This window comes from Phascolarctos cinereus, unplaced genomic scaffold (genome assembly GCF_003287225.1).
Source record: "Phascolarctos cinereus isolate Bilbo 61053 unplaced genomic scaffold, phaCin_HiC Scaffold_726;HRSCAF=1367, whole genome shotgun sequence".
NCBI classification, from domain to species: Eukaryota; Metazoa; Chordata; class Mammalia; order Diprotodontia; family Phascolarctidae; genus Phascolarctos; species Phascolarctos cinereus.
The window spans coordinates 145,425,744-145,445,670 of NW_027556098.1; the positions used below are offsets into that span (position 1 = coordinate 145,425,744).

Below are 19,927 nucleotides of genomic sequence, written 5' to 3' on the forward strand. Positions count from 1 at the left end.
CAGCAGATTTCCTCGAGGAAAGAACTGAGTAATGATTAACAAGAGAACTGGATTTCTAAACTTAATCCATTATAAGTAAACTGAATTTCTGCATTAAGTTCAGAGACAAAGAACAAAAGGATTCAGGCAGTTACGGGACAAAATCAATTAACCGTAAATAGGAACAACAAAAAAAAACACAATCAAATAAAATGATACAGAATAAGTTTAATCTTCTCAATATTAAGGTCACACATCCATTTTGAATGTATTGTGCACTGTGGTGCAAGGAGTTTGTATCAATCTGATTTCTGCCAGACTTACTTTCCAGTTTTCCCAACTTTTTTTTAAACAAATAAGGAGTTTTTTCCCTAAGTAATTATGTTTTCCACTTTATCAAACACTGGGTTATTGAGTTCTACAGTTTCTGAATCTCCCTTATCTAGTCTGTTCCACTGATCTATCTCTCTAATCTTTAAATAATATCAGCTGAATTTGATAACTGCTGCTTATCATATTGTTTATCATATTGTTTGAGGATTGGAAGTGCTAATCACCCCTTGTCTCTACTTATTTTCATCATTTCCTTTGATACTGTGGATCATTTTTTTTCTCTTCCAAATGAATTGCTATTTTTTTAAATCAAGCACTAGTATAGCATTAAAAGTATAAATTTATTTTGGTAATATTGTAATTTTTATTATATTGCCACACCCTAGCCACAAGCACTTAACATTTCTCCAGATATTTAAGTAATTCTTTATTTCTTTAGGAGCACTTTTTTTTTAAATTTAGAAATTTATTCTGTTTAATCCACAAGCTTTATATAGCTTTATTTTAAAAAACAAATAAAAAAGACAAAAAAAACCAAAATAAAATAAAACGGTGAAAACTTGACAATATCCAAAATTGAGATCCTTCCACTTTTCAAAGGCAAGAGCTCTGAAGTTCTACCAACTGGAAGAACCCTAACAAGACAAGAATTATGAATGGGACAATGATGTCATTTCACAAACAGAATTTTATGTAACTGAAGGAACCTTTCTGGGGCATAACTGTCCTTACAAGCAAATGGGGGTTGGGGTGGGGGGAACAAGACAGGAAAAAAATGGAATTCCAGTGTTCCAAATCAACTAGTTACATCAGTGTAAGCCCACAGTATCCTGGTGAACAGTGTGTGTTCATTTTCTGGACTGTCCTAAGAGCTCTAATCTTGATTCACTTCAGCAGAGAGGACAGCAACAGGAAAGAGTGTGGCGTTAAAAATGCTTGTGTCGACTTCTGGTGAACTGTGGTCTCTCTTCTGGGCAGCTTCAAGGTCAAAGCCTCACAACTTAAACGGGGGCCCAAGAATTGAACAAGAACTTAAAAGATAATCTGTGTGTAGGGCCAGGGCTGGGAGAGGATTTAAAAGAACCAGATGGCTGTCAGCTGTACTTAAACCCCTTTAATTCAGGAGCACTTTGTAGCTGAATCTATACATTGTTTTCTTTTGTAGGCTGATCCCCAGGTATTTTATGCATTTTGTAGTTATTTCAAATGGGATTTCCACTTCTATAACTGATTCTTAAGCTTTGTTATTATTATACAGAAATGCCACTGATTGTTGAGGATTTATTTTGTATTATGCAACTATGCTGAATCTATTAGTTGTCTCGGTTAGTATCTTTGCTGATTCCCTAGGATTTTCCTAGAATAACATCATATCATTAACAAATAGGCATAGTTTTATCTCCTCTTTACCTATCTTTACGTCCATAATTTCTTTCTCTTGTCTTTCTCTTGTCCTGTTGCTAGCATTTCCAGATATCAAAAAATAGGGGGGGAAATGAGCATCCTTGCTTTAGTCCTGTATTTGTTGGAAGACATTCTAGTATATCCTCATTGCATATTATGCTTGCTTTTGGTCTTAGATGTTTTTGGATATAAAAAAAAAGCCTATGCCCATATTGTGTGGGGTTTTTAACATTAAAGTGTTGCACTTTATCAAAGGCTTTTTCTGCATCTATTGTGATGATCATGTGGTTTGGGATGTTTTGGTTTTTAATATGATTATGCTATTGTTCTGCTAATGTAGAACCATTCCTGCATCCCTGGTTTAAATCCTAATTAGTCATAATAAATGATTTCTTGGATAAATTGCTATAATTGGTTTGCCAAGATTGTTTTAAAATTTCTGAGTCAAAGTTCACTAATGACACTGCACTATCATTTTCTTTCTGTGTTTTATCTTTCTGCAGTTTAAATATTAAGACCAGGGGTGGGCAACCTGCAGCCTCGAGGCCATGTGTGGCCTTTCGTCCTCAAGCGTAGCCCTTTGACTGAATTCAAACTTCACAGAACAAATCTCCTTAATAAAAAGATTTATTCTGTAAAACTTGGACTCAGTCAAAAAGTTGTACCCAAGAACCTAAAAAGCCACATGTGGCCTGGAGGCTGCAGGTTCCCCATCCCTGATTAAGACTGTATCACAGGGGCAGCTAGGTGGAACAGCGGATAAAGCAGCGGCCCCGGATTCAGGAGGACCTGAGTTCAAATCCAGCCTCAGACACATAACACTTACTAGCTGTGTAACCCTGGACAAGTCACTTAACCTCACTGTCTCGGCCAAAAAAAGAAAAAAAAAAGACTATATCATAAAAACATTCTGGCAGAGTGCTTTCTTTCCCAATTTTTGAAAATTATTTGTGAAGTATGTGAACTAAATATTCTTTAAAATTTTGACAGAATTCTATGAATACATAGTTTTTCTTTTCCTTTGATAGATCCTTTACTGGTAGATTTACTTCCTTTTTTGAAATTGAGCTGTCCCTTTCTCTCCAGAGACTTTTATTTTTGAAGATATTCCTCTATTTCTTTTGTTTTTTAAGCTTTGTTAGCATATAGATATGCATAATACGCGCTGACTGTTCTTAATTCATCTTTCCAAAGAACCAGCTTTTAGTTTTATTGAACAATGGATTTTTATTTTGCTTCCAATGTTTCTATTTCCTCTTTAATTTTTAATATTTCCTCTTCTGCTCTTTTTTTAGGTTTGTTCATTTGCTGGCTTTCTAATTTTAAAAAAATGACTATTCAGTTCATTCACTCTTTTTCTGTTTTGTTAATGTAACAATACAATATTTCCCCTGTGGACTGCTTTAGCTGCATCCTATAAATTTTGCGATGTTTCATTATTATATTCTTTTACCTAATTATTGTTTCTAAGATTTGTTCTTTGACCTGCTCATTATTTAGATTTTCAATGTTCTCTATTTAGGTCTGCATTTTTTGTTTGTGCTCACTTCACCAATTATTTTTACTGTGTTAAGATCTTTAAAAGACATATTAACTAATTTTGCCCTTTTACATTTGTTTGTAAAATCATTGTGCCCTAGTACATATACATTTTTTATAAAAGTACCATGTAGTGCTGAGAAATACTTATGTTCTTTTGATGTCCCATTTAGAAGACACCATAAGATGTTTAATTCCATAGTAGTTTGTTTCTGTAGTAATTTGTTCAGTTCCATATTTCTACCTTTTGTTTCTCTTTCTGTTAAACTTATCCAAAACTGAGAGAGGGATACTGAAGTCTCCTGTCACTACTGTGTCTTCCTGTAGCTCAGATATTTCTTCTACAAATTTGGATGCTAAGGCATTTGAAGCATATAGGTTTATTAGTTCTGACACCGGTTTTGCTTTGGTTTTTTTTTTGTCTATGATTCCTTTCAGCATAATATAGTTCCCCTATCCCTTTTTCTTTTGAATGTTTGTTTTCCCTTTGTCAGACAGCATATGTGCAACTCCTGCTTTTTTTGGAACTCACTTAATGCATAGTAAATATCTTCCTTCCCCACAGTTTTATTTTGTCTGTGTCTTTGTTTTTTAAGTATGCTTCCTATAAGCAACAGATTGTCGGATTTTACTTTTTTAATTTGCTATCCTTTTCCACTGTATTAGATTGTTTAATCCATTTATTTACATTTAAAATTACAGGTCAAAAAAGTTTAGAGATTAATTTGTCCAAGTCCTTCATTTTAGAAATACATATAAAAACCACAGAGGGGAAGTGAATTTGGTAGTTAAGTGATACAGCTAGGATTCAAACTCAGATCCTCTAAATTAAAATCCATTTTTCTTTGCAGGGTACTATGCTGCTATCCATTATGGTGCCAAAACAAAACAAAACAAAACAAAAAAATGGCAGCCAGTAATTCACATGCAAAGTAACTAGAAAGAGGAAATACTTATGATCTCAGCTGTCTTTAAGTCAATGTAGACTTATAGTTAACAAACTTGCAATTTTTATGTAAGGAGGTATATAATCCCACAGGTATCACTAAAACTTAGTGAAGTGGGTCACATGAATGGAAGAGCATTCGAAAATTATAGCAGAATGAGAGGTGACAGGTCTACTGCATTCTTCTTCATCAGAACATACCCTGAGTCTTCAGTACAAATCTGGCTACATATTTTTAAAAAAATATACACACACACACACACACACACACAGATATATGTATGTATATATACTATATATGTATGTATATATACATATATAGAGAGAGAGAGACACACACACACACACACACACACACACACATTTTGTTTTAACATAACAGACAATTCCCATCACAAACACTCCTCTAATACTCTTAACAGAGAGATGGAACATGTCTTTTAAGTTCCACAGTATTTTACTAACATTGATCAGGGTACATTTTAAGAGAGACATTTTAAGCTGGAATGTGTCCAGATAAGAGTATCCAATATAGTGAAATCCTACAAGAAACAGCTTAAGGAAACTAGGCATATTTAGCCTGGAAAACAAAAAACTTAGAGAGAACATGACAGGTATGTTCAAACATCTGAAGAGCTGTCATACAGAATAAAGAGTAGATATTCTTTGTGGCTCCAGAGTATAGAACAAGATACAGTGGATGAAGCTAAAAGGTAAGAACTTTCTATAGCCTAGTACTGTATTGGATTCAGATCCAATCTTGGAATCTAGAACACTTGATTATATACATAGATACACACACACACACACACACATATGGGAATAAGAAGTCATTTATCCTTTCAGGGCTCCCCCCATACCCCCACCAAGTCTAAGAATATGTTAGGACATATATGCACTACTAAAAGAAGATTCCTCACCTCTAATTCCCCATACCAAAAAAAAAAAAAGACCACAGTCATTTTTAACAAATAAATTAGTTAGTATACAGAAAAATTTCTTTATTCCTTATCATGGTGTATTGATCAAATACAGACTACACGACCTCAAGGTTCTTGCAAAAGCTGAAGTTTTAAACTAAATAACTTCCCAAGCTGACTTCTAATTCTTTAAGATTCTATACTTCCATGACAAGTCAACAACTTAGAGCAAAAAATTAAATGAGTTATTTAATCTAACTATATCCCAAAAAAGTGTTTCTCTGACAAATTAAAGGTTATTCAAGAACAAATCTGGATTGTCTAAACCAATGTGAGAAAAATAAAATATTAAATTTTATTAAAAAGCAATTAAAAACAAAATTTAAGATTTCATGGTCATGCCATGAGTTCTAACTCACTATCAAAACAAACATTGGGTTGGATTTTTCCCTGTGGTGTGTATAAACTGTTAACAAGGCTATTCTATACATTTGTCTTCAGTTATAAAAGTCTCCAAATAAAACAAATTTTAAGAAATTTTAATAAAACATGACTAAGTACTAAAAATATAACTTTTAAAGTTACCTTCTGTTATAATAAAAACAAAAATACTTATATAGTTCTCACTTTCTGACCAACAATGGAGAAGAAAAACAACCTACTTTACTTGGTAACTAACAAAGAAAGAGAGGTGTGATAGTATATTGGATAGGAAGCCAGTCTCAGAATTAAGAAACCTATCTTCAAGTCCTGCCTCTGACACACTGGCAGGGCAATTTACTCAATTTCTAAGTGCCCCAGGAACCTAAGACTATGAAATACAGAATAGGTGCCATTGACAAAAAGAGTTTCCTCACATGGAGTTCTCTATATCAATGATATCACAGTTCCTGATCCTTCCCTCACCCCTCCAAAGGACTAAAGAAAACAATAAAGACTAAATGTGTTCATTTCTTCTTTGTCTTATTTTCTCCTGTTACAGAAGTTTAAATGGCTCGTTACACATACTTTAATACTTAGGATATCTGTGATTTCATGACTATGAGAACTATCCTTACTGATTCAGTTTTCAGTTCCTCTATAACATAGTAGACAGTTTTTAGGAATTGTTATGGCCAAAAAGTTCATCAGGTTTCTGATGGTCACTCTGGTGTTGAATCTCTTCATATTTAACTAGGATGGTCCTAAGATGAAATACATGCAACTTATCCGTGTGAAAACTTGGCAGGATCTGCCACAGTTTGGACTCTTCAAGAACCAAAAGTCATCTCTACATCATGCTGAATGAGGCTTCAGGATAGAGTATATAGAAAGATTAAATGTAATTATTAAAAGAAGCACACACATACTAGATTGACATTCATTCCACATTTAAGAACTAACCCACATTTGGAGATATGTGAAAAGTAAGACTTTAATGACAGGAATGAATAGATAGTTAGGGATTGGGTAGGTCAATATGATACGACTACAATAGTTTGTGCTGGGATTCCTATAGAGTATTCATTCAATCACCATGTAATAACGGCATTCTTTTCCTTACATAAACAAGTCTCACTCTAAACATTCTACAGAATATTCTTCTAGTAGAATCAAAAGGAACAATTCATGTCATGTGAAATACATAAATTCAAAACTGGATAACTTGTGACCTTAACTAGGAAGGACCTACCCTAAGCCTGTGTGTCCTGTCAGAATGAAGAAGTTAAATACATCTTCATAAAAACATGCGCAACTGTTATCAAATAAGTCTAACTACCAACAAATGACACTACTGGACCTAGATATACTGAAACCCTTTGAAGTAAAATCAATTGAACCACCTTTTCCAAATGCCATTATTTCTTTCTTACTACTAGTGAGGGAGTGGGGAACCTGTGGCCTCAAGGCCTGTATCAGAGTTTAAGAAAGTACAATGTAAAGAATGAAAAATTTCCATAGAATAGCTCTTAAATAACTTATATACAGCATTTTATGTTCTCCACAGTGACGGCAAAATGGATATAGAATATGCTTTATACATTGCTATAAGAAAACATCATGCTATTAAAAAAAAGCCAAATTTTGTTTGATTATAAGCAGCTCACATTTCCAAGAGAACAGTAAAATCATCAAATTGTTTCAATTAGTTACAGAGAATGACAGTCCTTTTCATTCATGCTTCAATGATTTTCATATCTGATGCCAGTTTTCAGATAACATAACTCAGAAAAAATAAGCTCCTTTAACCTACCTTGTATATTCTTCTTGTAGCTTGTTGGGATCACTTACAAAAAATTTGACTCTCAAGTTCAAACTGTAAGGAGATCCTCCTAGAATTAATAGAAGTATGTCTAATCAATTAGGTTATCTTAATTCTTTATCTTTACAAATCATACCTGGAAAACATTAAGTAGGTATGTGTGCTCACTTTTTAACTGCTTCCTTATTGGTTTGTTTGGATCCAGCCACCTCTGAAAAATAAATAAATAAATGACTTTAAGACTATGATTTCTTTTCTCTGTCTCTCTGAAACCCATCAAAACCTCTAAGGACTCTGAAAATAATATATCAAATCTGGTATGTTTGTCCCATATTGAAATTTACAATGAAACTTACTAAAACAGAAATTACTAAGTTTAAAACAGCACTGCTCAGTGAAGGAATAAAAAAAATTATATGTGGTTCTATTAGTTAAATCTACCTATATGGGTTTTGAATCTGAGTTTTACTTTATTAATTATTAGAGATGTTTCACTTTATTAATCATATTGTATCTGAGCAATCTGAAGTGGTTTTGGCTTAAGTAATTTCTATTACCTTAAAAAATTCTTATGAATTAGCCACGGTTTACATTCTTTTATTCAGATCAAAGCAGCCATCTACTTTTGAATGTTTCTGTAGAGTCCCCTAAACTAATGTATTTATATAAAAATTTCACCAATTTACTCCTTTTAAACAAATGACAAATTTAGATAAGACAGTAGTTAGAATCTGGAAATGATAAGTGATTAATGGGGCTATAAGTTACATTGTTTTAGAACACCAAATTTTATTTAAAATTCTATTTCTGGGTACTCACAACTGGAATCAGAAGAGAATAGTCCAATTAACAGCATGATTCAATAAAAAAGTAGCCAAAATATGTAGCAAATGTGGAAGCATGTTGAAAAAAAATTAAGAGCACTACACAAATATAAGGACTAGCACTAGCATTTAAGAACCACAGTTTTACATTCTAAATTCCATTCAGGACTTTAAGTTCCTCAGTAAACTTCATGACTATCTAGATATCGAGTCTAGAAATATTATTAAGCCCTTAGTCTGTGCCAGGCACTGTGTAAAGCCCTGAGGATACAAGGAAAGGCCACCAAAAAAAAGTCCTTGCTCTCAAAGAGCTCAGTCTAGTGGGGGAGAAACATGTAAACAACTACATACAAACAAGCTAAATACAGGATAAGTTCGAGAGAATCTCAGAGGGAAAGCACTAAGATTATAGAGGACTGGGAAAGATTTGTCACAGAAGATGGAACTTTAGGTCAGACTTGGAGGAAGCCAGGAAGTGGAGATGAGGAGGGAGGGTTCTGGGTGTGGGGCAGTGAAAATGACCAGTCAGGAGATGGATGGAAGGTCACGTGAAAGAACAGCAAGGAGGTCCGTGTCATTGTATCAAGTTACGTGGGGAAGTGTAAGGCATAAGAATTGGAAAGGTAGGAAGAGGCCGGGTGGAAAACAACTTTAGAAATCAAAGAAAGGATTTTATAATTGATTACAGAGGCAAAAGGAAGACACCAGAATTTACTGAATAGGAGAGTGACATGATCAGAATTTAAGCTTCAGGAAGATCATCCCTGAGTAGAGAATGGACTACAGAACAGGAAGAGGTTAGTGGAGGGCAGAGCAACAAGCAGGCTACTTCAATAGTCCAAGCGTGAGGAGATGAGGACCTATAACAGGGTGGTAGCAATATCAGATGACAGAAAGGATCATATAGAAGAAATGCTGAGAAGGTAAAATTGACAGGACTTGGCAAAAAATTGCATATGGGTGGGTTTGAGAGTGAGGAGCGAAAGATAACACCTAAGTTGCAATCTGGCTGACTGGGAGGATGGTCATTCCCTTGATGATAATAGAGAAGTCTGGAAGCAGGGAGAGGTTGGGGGAAAAGGTAATTAATTCAGTTTTGGACATGCTGAGTTTAAGATATCTATGAGACATATAGTTCTAGATATCCAACAGGCACATGGAAGTGTCAGACAGCACAGTTCTATCACAGGAGAAAGGTTAGGGCTGGACAAACAGATTTAAGAATTATCTCTACAGAGATCATAACTGAATCCAAGGGAGCTGATATGGTTACCAAATGAAAATAGTAGAGCTGAAGAAGAGAAGAGGGCCTAGGACAGAACCATAGGGAACAGCTATGGGCTTGACATGGATGAAGACAAAGCAAAGAGTGGTCATAACAGGAAGGAGAACCAAGAGAAAGTAGTATTTCAAAAACCCAGAGAGAATAAAGAGGAGTGACGGATAGTGTCAAAGGATGCAGAGGGCTCAAAAAGGATGACAAATGAGAAAAACCCATTAAATTTGGCAATAAAGAGAACACTGGTAACCTGGACAGAGCACAGAGTTGAAATAAAAGCCAGACTGCAGAGAGTTAAATAAGAGGAAAGGAAGCAGAGGCACCAACTATAGACAGCCCTCTCAAGGAGGCTAGCCACAGAAGGGAGTAGAAATATAGGATGATAACTAATATGATGGATGAATCAAATGAGGATTTTCTGAGGATGAGAGATACCTGGACATGTTTATAGACAACAGCGAAGCAGTCATTAGATAGAAATTAAAGATTAGTAAGAAAGTAGGTATAACAGAGATGGAAACCTACTGAAGACGACAGTTTGGAATAGAATCACTTGTACAGGTAGAGGTATTTGCCTTGGCAAGAAGGCTTTCCCTTCATGTGAGATAGGTAAAAAGAGGAGACAGTAATACAAGGCATCTGAATGCTTTGAGATAAAGAGTAGAGAAAAAGGAGCTCTTGGGGAATAGCCTCATTTTTTTCTGTGAAATATGAGGCAAATCTCAACTGAGGTTGGTAAGCAATGGATGAGTTATGGGAGGACTGAGGAGGGATGAAAAGATTTAGAAAAGCCACTGTGGTGAGTAGCATAGGAACTGATTAGAGAAGTGAAAAGGACTACCCTGTCACAGTGAGGGTCTATTTGAGATCATGCAATATAAATGTGCAGTGTACCAAATAAGCAGTTTCATGTTCTTCTCCAGCTATGTTCATCAGCAAGAGAACAGGAGAGAAAGAAGGAGATGGTGGGAGTAATCCAAGAATGATATTTGACAGAGCAAGACCTTTGACAAAATAAGTGGACAAGGGACTCAAAATGGAGAAAGGAGGAAGAGTCAATGTGGAGGTGATAGCCTGGAAAAGAACTGAGGGCCAGGTAGAGGTCATGATCCTGCCCCCATACTTAGTACAATGCTGAGCATACAGGAGAATTTAACCCTGTTTGCTGAATAACTGAATAGAAGAAAAAATTAACAGCAAACATTACTAGATTCAAGGACAACAAAGGTAAATACACATGATGTGATTTCTCCAGGCTTATCATCTACATATGTTGAGGATTTCTTGGGTAGACAGATGACTGATGAAAAACACTGAATTTGGGATGTATTTATATCAGAAATCTACTTGTTTTACCCCCTTCCTTCCAAACTACCACAATACTGCAAAAAAAAAAGCAATCATTATACAGAAACCAAAATGTATACAGAAACCCTACTTAGGAATTAGATTTATTTTAACTGATTATTACAGTTATAATTACCTTTATAACTAGCACAAGCAAATGACAGATCTATAGAAATTAAATAGCATAGCTCAGAGTTGCAGTAGTGGGAAAGGATCTTTTCAGTGATGGAACAGATCTGACAGAACTGAATTACACACCCTGCCATACCCAGATTACTAGGAGAGGGAAGGACTTAGTGAATTTGAGGGGGAAAATGTCATGACTATAGATGTTTAAATCTTAGTTTAAACTGTAAAGAGGAAAAAAATGCTATAAAAACATATTAAGAACATCAGCTATTAAAAATATCTACCATTAAATAATCATTATTTTAAAAAGTCTGTTTTATGATTTGAACAACCCACAGGACTTGAGTTGAACATTAATGCTAAATAGGAAAAATGATCACCTTAATTTTATAAAAAAGAAAAAATAACACATCATCAGCACAGAAAGAACTGCTGACTTCACTTATATATACCTGTTTCTATGCTCCTTTCCATGGATTTGATCTTATTTTATCTTGAGATGTCAACTAGTTATTCTTCCTACTGATGTAATTTTCTTTGTGAAATTATAACTGCTAATTTAAACTTCCCAAAGCAACAAAGAATATACTATATCAAAATAACCACAGGAAGTCAAAGGTGTTGACACTTAACCATTTATTTCATTAAAATTATTTTCTGGGTGACTAATTTATATGATTAGTCCATTACATACATTGTGAACAAAAACTGTCGTTTTGAGAGGGAAATCAAGTCTATGTTTAGTAAACCTGACTTGCTTGCAGACTAAAAAATAATTAACAGGAAACAATGTTGTGAATAAATAAACAAGGAACAAATTTTATCCTTAAACAAAATGTAAAAAGGTATTTTTAATGTAGTCATTAGGAAAAATAATAAATGAACTCACTGAAACATTTATTTTGAAATACTTTCTTCTTATTATCTTAAAATGATGTATGTGCCAATACTTGGGCATTCCTTTTTTTATCATGTCTTCTATATCATAATTCTTATTACAATGAAAATAGGTCTTTATGAAAGCTGTTAAGAACACTGGTTAGAATGTAAGCTCCTTGTGAGAACGGACTGTTTCATTCTTTGTATTTTTATCTCCTAATAACATGTTTGGCACATGGTAGGCACTTTAAGCCTTACTGATTAAGAATATAAAAAAGCATTTCTTTAACACCTACTATAATTAGCAAATTAGAAGCAGGGCTGGGATAACAACTCAAGAACCCAAAAGAATTTAAGTTCCTTGAGGGTAGTATGCCCTGTTTCTTTTTCTTTTCTTCTTCTTCTTCTTTTTTTTTTTTTTGGCATCTCCAGCATCTAGCAGTGTCTGGTTATAGCAGCCATTAATAAGTGTTTGTTCAATCAACGAAGTCTCCTAATCCCTAATCTTATGCTTTTCTACTACAATGCATTGCCTCACAACTATGTCCCCTCATAACTCAATCCTTCTTACCAATGCAGATATATACAGGCAGCTGTTCTTAAGAGTCTTATAAGTTTTTCAGGATACAGAAAGAGTAACAAATCTGACTAGGATCAGATAGTATATGAGGCAAGCTCCGAACCAAGGTTTCTCTAACTCTGAGGCTGGAACTCTATCAGGTATACAATAATGCCTCTCAATATAAATTATTCATATTAAGAAAAAGGCAAAAAAAAAAGCCTGATGCACAAAAAAATGTATTTTAAATAATCTCTTCTCTTATTCACTGAAAGAAAAGAATGGGGGAATAGTGGGAAAGTCACAGAGTCAGAAGGTCAGAGTACTCCTAGTTCTGCCCTGACAGTGTCCCTGTGGGCATGTCATTTTTCTTTTCTATGCTTCTGCCCTCATTTGTAAAATGAGGAAGCTGCAGGAAGGTCTCTGCCATTTACCTTCCAAGTCAAAGAAAGACCAGCCAAGAAAATAAAAATAGCTGACATGAATCTTTAAAGTTCTGGGAACCAAAAGCTTCTCAGACCAAATAATTATACTAACCTTTGGAAATAGCCAGGGATAAGTTGCCTAACCTGCTTTTTCTTGCAAAGCACCTACTGGGAACGAACCACTTCTCCTTTCTAAATCTGTTGTCCATCTGTTTTATACCTTTCCTGGAATAGGGTTTAAGTTTTTTCCTTTAAAAATGGCTGCTAACAGTTGATCTGACTGAGGGTTCAGATTCCGATTTTGATGCTGTTGGTAATGATCCGTTTTTACTATCTGTTATGCAGTAGGAATTTTAACAGCAACAAAACACTCCAGGCACAAAAAGGCCCAGAGGGCTTCTGTGCCTAGAAAACATCTAGAATTTCTTGCTGCTAAATGTTTGATAGATTTAAATGGTTCTGACAACTGTTGACATTTTTTAATAACAGCAGCAAAGCATCCTCAGTAACTTGGTCTTAGTAATTTTGTTTCAAACTTATCAATCAGTGGAATAGTCAACAAATATTTCCTTACTGCCTACCATGTATCCAGGACTGCAACAGACATTGTAGGGAGTACAAAGAAATATTTTTTTAAACGTCTTAGACCTCAAGCTTATAACCTAGTTAAGAAAAAAGGAAATACATGAAAAGAGAAATAATAATACAAGAAATAAATAACAGTACAGTACAAAATATTACAGTTCAGTATATTAAAATTGTTAGTTATTAAGGCAGTTGAAGATCAAGTGCTCAATAAATAGTACATAAATTAAGTTCAGGAGGAGGAGAGATCATATTATGCTGGAGTAGTTAGGAAACCTTATAAAGGAAATAGAATTAGATAGGAAGAATCTTGAAGGACATATGCAATCTTCAAAGGAAAAAAATTAATTAAATCACAGCCAAATGAAAGGATAAAACATATTTGAAAGCTTAGTAAATGGTTTTGGTAAAAGGAAGGCTTATGTAAATTGTCTATTTAGGTGTACTGGCTAAGGCAGGAAAGGTAGGTGAGAGAATACTGTGGAGGACTTAAATGAAAGGCTAGAGGGGGCAAATTTTGTCTTTTGAATAAGGAGCCACAGAAAATTTGTGAACATAATCAAATTGTTATAGAGGAACACAAAAGTTTGCTAAAAGTTTATAGAAATGATTGGACTCGACAAGTAACAGTAAACAATTACTGTAAACCAAGTATAAGGTGATAAGCACATGAACTTAAATGATAACAACAGAAACTCAAGGGGCAACAGAAAGGATAGATCCTGAGGCACACTGTAAAGTATACAGAACAGGGTAACTAAATGGATATGGAGAAGAGGAGAGACAAATAGTCAAGCTTCATTACTAGAGAAGTATCAACAACAATAAAGAATTCAATACAGATATAAACTATAGTAAATTCCTTTTATTTTGCAGATGTATCCAATAGCACAAGCCATGGTTTCAAAATCTGTAGGTGAAGAAACTGAAGCATTAAAGATAAATTTGGGATATTATTAGTCCGAAATGACTACAATTAACTAGGTAGTTAGATGGGACAATGGATAAGAGTGGGGTCAGGAAGACCTAACAAATCCAGTCTCAGATACTTATCATCTGTGTGACCATGGACAAGTTCCTTAACTTGTTTGCCTCAGTTTCCTCAACTGTAAAATAAGGATAACGATAGCACCTATCTCTCAGAGCTGTGAGGATCAACTGAGATAATAATTGTGAAGTGCTTAGCACAGTGCCTGGGACACAGTATGTGCTATATAAATGCTAGCTATTATTAATTATACTGCCTCCACAATAACAAGGAGCATATTTTCACTCAGAAGTTCAAAACCTAAATTTATGTCTGTTTATTATGTAACATTTATCTATTTGTATCACTACTATCTAAATGGTTTCTTTTTCTTCACACAGAGTTGTTAATCCCAATATATGACCAAAAGAATAGAGTTACAACTATATTGGGGCAGGGGTGGGGGAGGGCGTTAGGGAAAAAAGAGAACTGTGGGCTTGAGATTTCTTTGGGTGCTGAGACTACATTAACAAGTTTATTTTCCTCTAAAAGCAAGACTCCTATATAGTTTTCATCTAAAACTGGATTGCATAAAATAAGCATTCTGAAACCACACTGCCCTATAACACAATTTGGTTAAATTCTGATCATTTCCAATCCTTTAATATTTTTTTGGTGGGGAGGGGACAACAGTTTTTTAAAGAATTAATTTATGAAATAAAACAAGCATTTTCATAACACAGTATAATTAAAAAATAAATGACTCCACATGAAACTGCAAATCTATTATGTACAACTTGCTAGTCCTTTAAAATATTATGTAACTTTTTTTTCCTTCCCTCCTCCCACTCCCAACCCTAGAGCTGAATTAGACACAAATACATATATATGTGTAAAGTCATTCTACACACACTTCTATTTATCAGTTCTTTCTCTGGATGAAGTTAGCAGCTTCTTTCATAGGTCCTTTTAGTTAATTTGGGTATTACAATAATCAAAATGACTTAGTTGCTCAAAGCTTTTTTGTTTTGTTTTTTGCTAGGCAATGGGGTTAAGTGCCTTGTCCAGGGTCACACAGCTAAGTAAGCACCAAGTGTCTGAGGCCGGATTTGAACTCAGCTCCTCCTGACTCCAGGGCTAGTGCTCTAACCACTGTGCCACCTAGCTTTCCCCAAAGTTGTTCTTAAAACAATACTGCTGTTACTATATACAACATTCTCTTGTTCCTGCTCATTTAGCTCTTCATTATTTCATGTAAGTCTATCCATGTTTTTCTAAAATCAACAAGCTCTTCATTTTCTTATAGCACAGAAGTATTCCATCATGATCACATACCACAACTTGTTCAGCCACCCCTCAGTTGATGGGCATCTCTGAAATTTCCAGTTCTTTGCTACCACAAAGAGAGCTGCTACAAATATTTTAGAACACATAGATTCTTCTCCTTTTCCCCTAATCGTTTGGAAATAGATCTAGTAGTGGTATTTCTTGATCAAAGAGTATAGCCAATTTAATAATTCTTTGGGTATAATTCCAGAATGCTCTCCAAAATGGTTGGATCAGTTCATAGTTCCACAAACAGTGAATTAGTGTCCCAATTTTCCCACATCTCCTCCAAGATCTGCTGCTTTCTCCTTCATTTTAGCCAATCTGATAAGGGTAAAATGACATCTCAAGCTTGTTTTAATTTTCCTTTCTCTAATAAATAATGATTTAGAGCACTTTTTCATATGACTATAGATTGTTTTGATTTCTTCATCAGAAAACCATCTGTTCATATCCTTTGACCACTTATCAATTGGGGAATGACTTGTATTCTTATAGATTTAACAAAGTTCTTTATATATTTGAGATATGAGACCTTTGTCTGAGTAACTTTGTAAAATTTCTCCCCAATTTTCTGTTTTCCTTCTGATCTCGGCTACATTTGTTTTATTTGAACAAAACCTTATTAATTTAACGCAATCAAAATCAACCATTTTATACCTCACACTGCTCTCTATCTCTTGTTTATTGATTGAACTGTTCACCTATCTGGCTTATCCATGCAAAACTGTCTTTGTTCACTGTTTAATTTACAGGGACTAAACTATAAGGGTAACCCTAAGAAATGGAATAAAACAATAAGAACTTTGGGCTTTTGTTATTTCAAGAGTACACTTGAGGATTCCATTAAGGTTACTCCAAATCATTGTTATGTTGGTGAATGTTGAATAATGAAAAAATATATACAAACTCTGAAAAAATATTTACATACATACATGTATGCATGCATATGTACATAAGTTTATTATAAATTTTTCTAGTAACAGGATTGTAGCACACAATTTATAAATAGTAATAAAATGTACAATATTCTTTATTATAAATTCCATTAAATCAATTGATTCTCATATAACTCTTACGCTGATTTTTGTCAAAACACATATCCATAGCCAACACTATGGTTGCAATTCAAAAATAATTTAGCAAATGAAGTGGATTTAACAATCCTCTGTTTCCCAATAAATTTATAGTCATTAAATCTGATGTGTAATGTGTTAAAATATTTCTCACTCTCGTCCAAATTATATTCACCAAACTGAAACTTCTTTTAGCTTTAGCACTACTGATTTCAACAGTGTTAACTATCTTTTTAGTTTTTTGTACAGCTGCAAAGATTGGAACATTGTTTGATTCTACATTATCTAAAGAATCCTGAAAATCATTATGTTTTAAAATGGCATAATATATATGATGAAGTTCGTTCTTCATAAGGCCAAGTAGATGATTCTAATAAATTAAAACAAAATTATTTTCATCATTGTTCCTATTTGATAAAATATATATGTTCATGTATTTAATTATTATTTTTAGTAATATATTCCTAGGAAAAGTACTAAATTTATTATTTTTATTAAATGGAATGCCTATCAACTTATTTATTTTAATCAAATCTTCAACCTGAGAGCTCTGCTTTCCACTTTCAATTTATAAATTTTCCAAAGCTCTTAAGTGCATTTGATTTATTTTTGTGCTTTTTGAGTTTTAGTTGATTTTGACTGCAATGCAGTTTAAAGTAATGAAAATTCTTCAATAACGTTAATCATTTAAAGCAAAATATAAGAAATTAATGTGAACTTGAGATAAATGATTATTAAATAAGCAGCTATTAATATTGAGGAGATCCAGGACTTTTCCCCTTCCTATTTCTTCATTCTCTACTAGGTCAAATGAACCTCTCTAGAATAAGGCTGATAATGAGACTGGATTTAACATTCTCCTCAAACTTGTTCAGACCCAGCCCAACTAGGGAAGTTTAGCTGTGATTAAAGAGAAAAATAATTTAATCTTGGTGAATTCCACTCTGTTCAGGCCTGGCTGGGAGTAGATCCTTAGACTGCCTAAGGCTGGGGATGGTCTGGGAGGAAGAGTAACATAATCAAAGGTCCTGCCCCCTAATCCCTCATTAGAATAACTATCCCTCTCATTAATTATTAATCAATCAGAGTTGATTGCCACCTGGTGGGAACACCTACTATTCCAAGGGCATAAACATGAAGATGCCACCATGATCTGTCTTTGGTTTATGAGAAAAGGCCAAATGACCATCCTTTTATTAATTATTCACAGGTCATATTTAACAAAATGATTAATTACCCAGAAATTATGTCTCTTGAACTTTTTATATGTCACAAACTAATGTCTTTGTTAAGCTAGAATAAGAAGAAAAACGAATACAAAATACAGGATATGCATGACATACAGCAGCAGCCACCCCTAAATGATATGATAACCATCTTGGTCCCCCCTTTAATAATTTCAAGTTCTTTGGCTACACTTTCTAAATTGGCTTAATTTTTACTACATTGGTGACAAACAGAATAAATATAATACAGAAATATGTCAAAATGATTAACCTGTTTAATTTCAAATATCAAATTGTCAGACAATTACAATAAATGATTTAAATTAGGTCAAAAGATAAATTTAGGAACTTTCTCATGTCAGTCAGAAGTTGGTGAAAATTAAATTTCTTGCACTATAAATTTAAGCCCATTTCTCTGTCCTGCTTTTACTTAAATCCTACTATAGTAATATCTGCAACATGCTGGAATTCTTCTGCATTGTGGTCTTTGGAGTTCATGTCACAAGACTCTGCATAGACTTGAGACTGTTCTACAATACAGTAAGAAAGAATGTACTTAAAATATCTGTAACAGCTCCTTCAGTGGTGCCAAAGAATCATAAATTGAGGCAATGCCCATTAACTGGGGAATGGCTAAACAAGTTGTGGTATGTGATTGTAATGAAATACTGCTGTGCTATAAGAAATGAAGAGTAAGATGATTTAAGAAAAACCTGTATTTACATGAACTGATGCAAAGTGAGAAGAACCTGGAGAACATTCTATACAGTAACAGCAATACTGTACAATGATCAGCTGTGAATGACAGTTATGCTCAGCAACATAATGATCTAAGACAATTCTAAATGACTCATGAAAAATACTATCTGTTTACAGAGAAAGAGCTAATGAAGTCTGAATGCAACTCTCAAGCATAATATTTTTCACTTGATTTTTTTGTGGTGACTTCTTTTCGTCTGTGTCTTCTTTTACTACATGACCAATGTGGAAATGTTTTACATGACTACACATGTATAACATATCAAATTGGCTGCCATCTCAGGGAGGGAGGAAGGGAAGAGGAAGGGAGAGAAACTGGAACTCAAAATTTAAAAAAGAATGTTAAAAATTGTTTTTATATGTAATTGGGAGAAATAAATTATCTCCCCCCCCAAAAAAAAGAAAGAGCTACATTTTCAAGGGAAAAAAATTAGGGTCACACACACACACACACACACACACACACACATATTCTTATTTATCCCAGTCTCCTCCCTATAAAAAAACCCCTATTTTTGTGAGAAACAAAGAAGGCTTATAAAATCAAAGTTCTTTAACATAAATTTGAAAACGTAATTGTTAGAATTCATTCATTATCCAGGGCTTCTGTGAAAGAAATAGAACCATTTTGATTCTTTTGTCATAATAGGGGGATATTTCTCAGTAGAACATGTCAGTATACTATTTATCAGGGTATTGAGATCATGTTATTTTTGTGTCAGTGTATTTGCTTGTTTATTTTCAAGTTGGGATGGGTCATTTATAAATGTTTACTTGTTCCGTCTATGTTTCATTGCTCATGATAATTGTGTTTAAGGATATTTTACTGTGTCTCAAATCTTTACAGCAGGAAGATCCTTAAAAAGGTCTATGAACTGGAACGAAGAAAGAAATGCAACTTAATTTTCACTAACCTTTGACCAAAATTAAGATCTCTTTCAATTAACAATTTAAAAAACCATTATTCTGAGAATTCGTCCATTGGTTTAATCAGTCTGCCAAAGAGCCCATGACCAAAAAAAGGTTAAGAACTCCTGCTTTATAGCTACAGTTTTAAAACAGCCGAAGAAGATAGCCATGTTCTATGATTGTATTCGGTACATTCCTGAAGATAGAAGACAACATAACTAATGGTATTAGCTAGTCCATTCTATGATTTTGCTTATTTACCTGAGCTTAAATC

The 19,927-nt window shown here is 34.0% G+C and overlaps 1 protein-coding gene across 4 annotated transcripts in view; it reads right to left on the minus strand.

The window, feature by feature from the left end:
* PTPN4 (protein tyrosine phosphatase non-receptor type 4) overlaps positions 1-19,927 on the minus strand; it is a 217,630-nt gene that overhangs the window by 104,070 nt on the left and 93,633 nt on the right. For 2 of the 4 annotated variants that reach the window (XM_078146809.1, XM_020963090.2), the window contains exons 4-5: positions 7,532-7,574; positions 7,355-7,454 (exon numbers count right to left, since the gene is read on the minus strand). In XM_078146809.1, coding sequence (XP_078002935.1) covers positions 7,355-7,454; positions 7,532-7,574 — 143 coding nt within the window. Of the gene's footprint in view, positions 1-7,354; positions 7,455-7,499; positions 7,575-19,927 lie in introns of those variants that run through there. The other 2 variants (XM_020963089.2, XM_020963093.2) reach the window with 2 other exon arrangements.